Source organism: Schistosoma mansoni, chromosome 6, assembly GCF_000237925.1.
Source record: "Schistosoma mansoni strain Puerto Rico chromosome 6, complete genome".
Lineage (NCBI taxonomy): Eukaryota > Metazoa > Platyhelminthes > Trematoda > Strigeidida > Schistosomatidae > Schistosoma > Schistosoma mansoni.
This window is the reverse complement of record NC_031500.1, coordinates 6,379,129-6,382,476: the sequence shown is the minus strand read 5'-3', so window position 1 is coordinate 6,382,476 and position 3,348 is coordinate 6,379,129. Positions and strand designations below refer to the sequence as shown.

General features: G+C 37.9%; 1 protein-coding gene across 1 annotated transcript; it reads right to left on the bottom strand.

The window, feature by feature from the left end:
- Positions 1–1,330, bottom strand: Smp_046600 (putative actin-1). The gene has a single exon (XM_018798090.1). It carries the CDS (start codon positions 1,167–1,169, stop codon positions 39–41), a length of 1,131 nt encoding a protein of 376 aa, XP_018653066.1. The 5' UTR covers positions 1,170–1,330; the 3' UTR covers positions 1–38.
- Positions 1,331–3,348: the final 2,018 nt, after the last annotated feature.

Below are 3,348 nucleotides of genomic sequence, written 5' to 3'. Positions count from 1 at the left end.
ATGAAATAATTAAAGGATCTATTTATTACACACAAAAACTAGAAGCATTTGCGATGAACAATACCGGGACCAGATTCATCATACTCCTGTTTAGAAATCCACATCTGTTGGAATGTTGATAATGAAGCCAAAATAGAACCACCAATCCATACTGAGTACTTCCGTTCAGGTGGTGCAACGATCTTTATCTTCATTGTACTGGGGGCTAGAGCACTAATCTCCTTCTGCATACGGTCAGCAATACCAGGATACATTGTACTTCCACCAGACAACACGGTGTTCGAATACAGATCTTTACGGATATCCACATCACACTTCATAATCGAATTGTAAGTAGTCTCATGAATTCCCGATGCTTCCATTCCCAAAAAGCTAGGTTGGAAAAGAGCTTCTGGACATCTGAATCGCTCATTACCAATCGTGATAACTTGACCATCTGGAAGTTCGTAACTCTTCTCCAATGCAGAACTCGAAGCTGCAGTACCCATCTCCTGCTCGAAATCCAAAGCAACGTAACAAAGCTTCTCCTTTATATCTCGCACAATTTCACGTTCTGCAGTAGTAGTAAAACTGTAACCTCTCTCAGTCAAGATCTTCATCATATAGTCGGTAAGATCTCTACCAGCAAGGTCCAGACGCAAAATCGCATGAGGCAATGCATAACCTTCATAGATCGGAACTGTGTGGGTCACACCATCACCCGAGTCCAACACTATACCAGTTGTACGACCAGATGCATACAGTGACAACACCGCCTGAATAGCAACATACATAGCTGGCACATTAAACGTCTCAAACATGATCTGTGTCATCTTCTCACGATTGGCTTTCGGGTTCAGTGGAGCTTCTGTCAACAACACTGGGTGTTCCTCTGGAGCCACTCGCAACTCGTTGTAGAATGTGTGGTGCCATATCTTCTCCATATCATCCCAGTTAGTCACAATACCATGCTCAATTGGGTACTTCAGAGTCAGGATACCACGTTTCGATTGAGCCTCGTCTCCCACATAACTGTCTTTTTGACCCATTCCGACCATCACTCCTTGATGTCTAGGTCTTCCAACAATAGAGGGGAATACGGCTCTGGGAGCGTCATCTCCGGCGAAGCCAGCCTTACACATACCAGATCCATTGTCGATGACAAGAGCAGCAACGTCCTCTTCAGCCATTTTACTAGATGATGAGACACTTGATTCACTTTACTAAATACGTTTGATGAAATGACCATAAATGGCTAACTCTACATTTATGAAATTGACCAATCAGTAAACACCTTGCTCAATCAATAATGTAGCAATTACCAATGCTAATTTATTGGCTGTCTGCCCAGATCATTTATTGGTTGTCCGCATTGTTAATCAATTTTCTAACGTTCCTTATGTGGGCCTGAGTTTCGGTCTGCCTACTCCAGTAAAAAAAGATACCTTACTTTTTCAGCAAATAAAAATACTTTGAGACTTGAGACCAAGAGATATCAATCAGCCTGACATATACGATTTATGATTGGTTAATTATTGATACAACTCTGTCTGTCTAGATGATTAGGTGTCTAAGCTTGTAATGGAACTTTTAAATACGTGTTTGGTGCATAACATATTTTGAGTGTCGGCTGGTTGTTGAGTTGTTGGGTCACGTCGGTAGCGTATGGTTGTGTGTTGGTGTGGGAACTATTTGGAAGTTTGACACATTCGTATTAATGTTGTTGTGGGAAACAGACATCAAGAATTAGATCATATCACCTAACATTTATTGCAAAGACTTATAAATATGTGCGAATAAAAAGTTTGGATGATGAAGCACAGGTTAATTGTTACAAAACTGGTAAAATCCACAACTTTTTGCTTACAAATTAAGAGAGGAGTCCACTACTCTACATAATGTCATTGTCTGAAAAACCTGCTACTACTTAGTGAAAGTATCTAAGTCAGAATTATCGGACTGGTCCGTCATTGTAAAAGACAAATTTCATTTCGTAACTTTTTTTTATCCAATATCTGGACTTACTCTACATTAAGCTGGCCACATACAAAACTGCTGTGTTAGTGTACCTTGATTAAAGTTATTTGGGGAAAGACAGTTCAAAGTCTCATTTGTAATTCAAGTGGTCATAAAACGATTTCCAGGAAATGGATAGGATTTAGACAAGATGGTAATCAACACTTTGAGTCCGTGTTTAGTCAGGTAGGAAGTCTCATTACTTTAAATTATGTCATGAGTAAACATAGACATGATGTTGCCTTTTAATATAGCTGCCTTTCACTTGGACAACAGTTTACCATCTATGAAGCAATCTAACTTCATTATCAGTTAATTTTATTCCAATTTACTGTATTAGCTATCATTGCATCAATTCTCTTTGTCATGGCAAAGTGTGAAATGAATAATGTACAGAATTTGGAGAGGAAATTTGATTCTGATGTGGATCAAATGCCATAACACAATCATCTACAGCGATCACTATGTTTAATCACTGAATTCAATTCCAGAAAATATCCGAGTATGTATTGTCTATGTCATTATTCCCAACTATTTGTTGAATAGCAGAAACCACTTAAAATGTGAATTCTCAGCACACTGAAATTCTTTACAAGTAAGACAGTTCGGCTTATTGGTTCACTCCTATTCTTCCTGTGAACAACGCTTACCCATATATTCGAGGAAAATTAAAACTACACCAGAAACAGTTTGGCTGACGTTGAACTTCAACAAAACACAATCCTTTTGAATTCTTAAATGACCGATCCTAAACTATATTTGAAAACAAGAAAACAGTGGAGTCCAGTACTAAGACAGAATAGCCATCCACTGATGTCTGCTTCGTAATGACCGTCTAAGATCAGTCCACGATGTAAACTAGGAAAATCAGCAAACTCCACAAATCGCCACTCCTTTCCTATATTAATCTGGCTGTAAATAAATTTATTTATTTGTAATATCCCAATGAGTAGAAAAAACAGATTTTCTGACGTTTCGTGACTCAGTGTAAGCCACTTCTTCAGAGAATAAGCAAACCAAATTAACATTAATCCAAGTTTAAATTGTACAACGGAACAACACGAATATTAGGTGATCAATCAAAAAACAGGTCTGAATAAATCCATGTCATGTCATTTCATTTCGGTCAAGGTGATTCATAAGTGACATATATGTAAATTTGTGTATGTGTGCACTGTTAATGATAAAAAATGTGTGGCCTTTATAATAACAAAGCAGAGAGTTTAATTTGTAATGTAATGGTGTAAAATTGTAAATAATATCAGACTTTGTGACTAGGATAGATAGTCCAAGTAGGATGTATGGTAAGGCCTTCCTTTCTATTGAGAGCAGCAGGATTAAGCATTATATGGA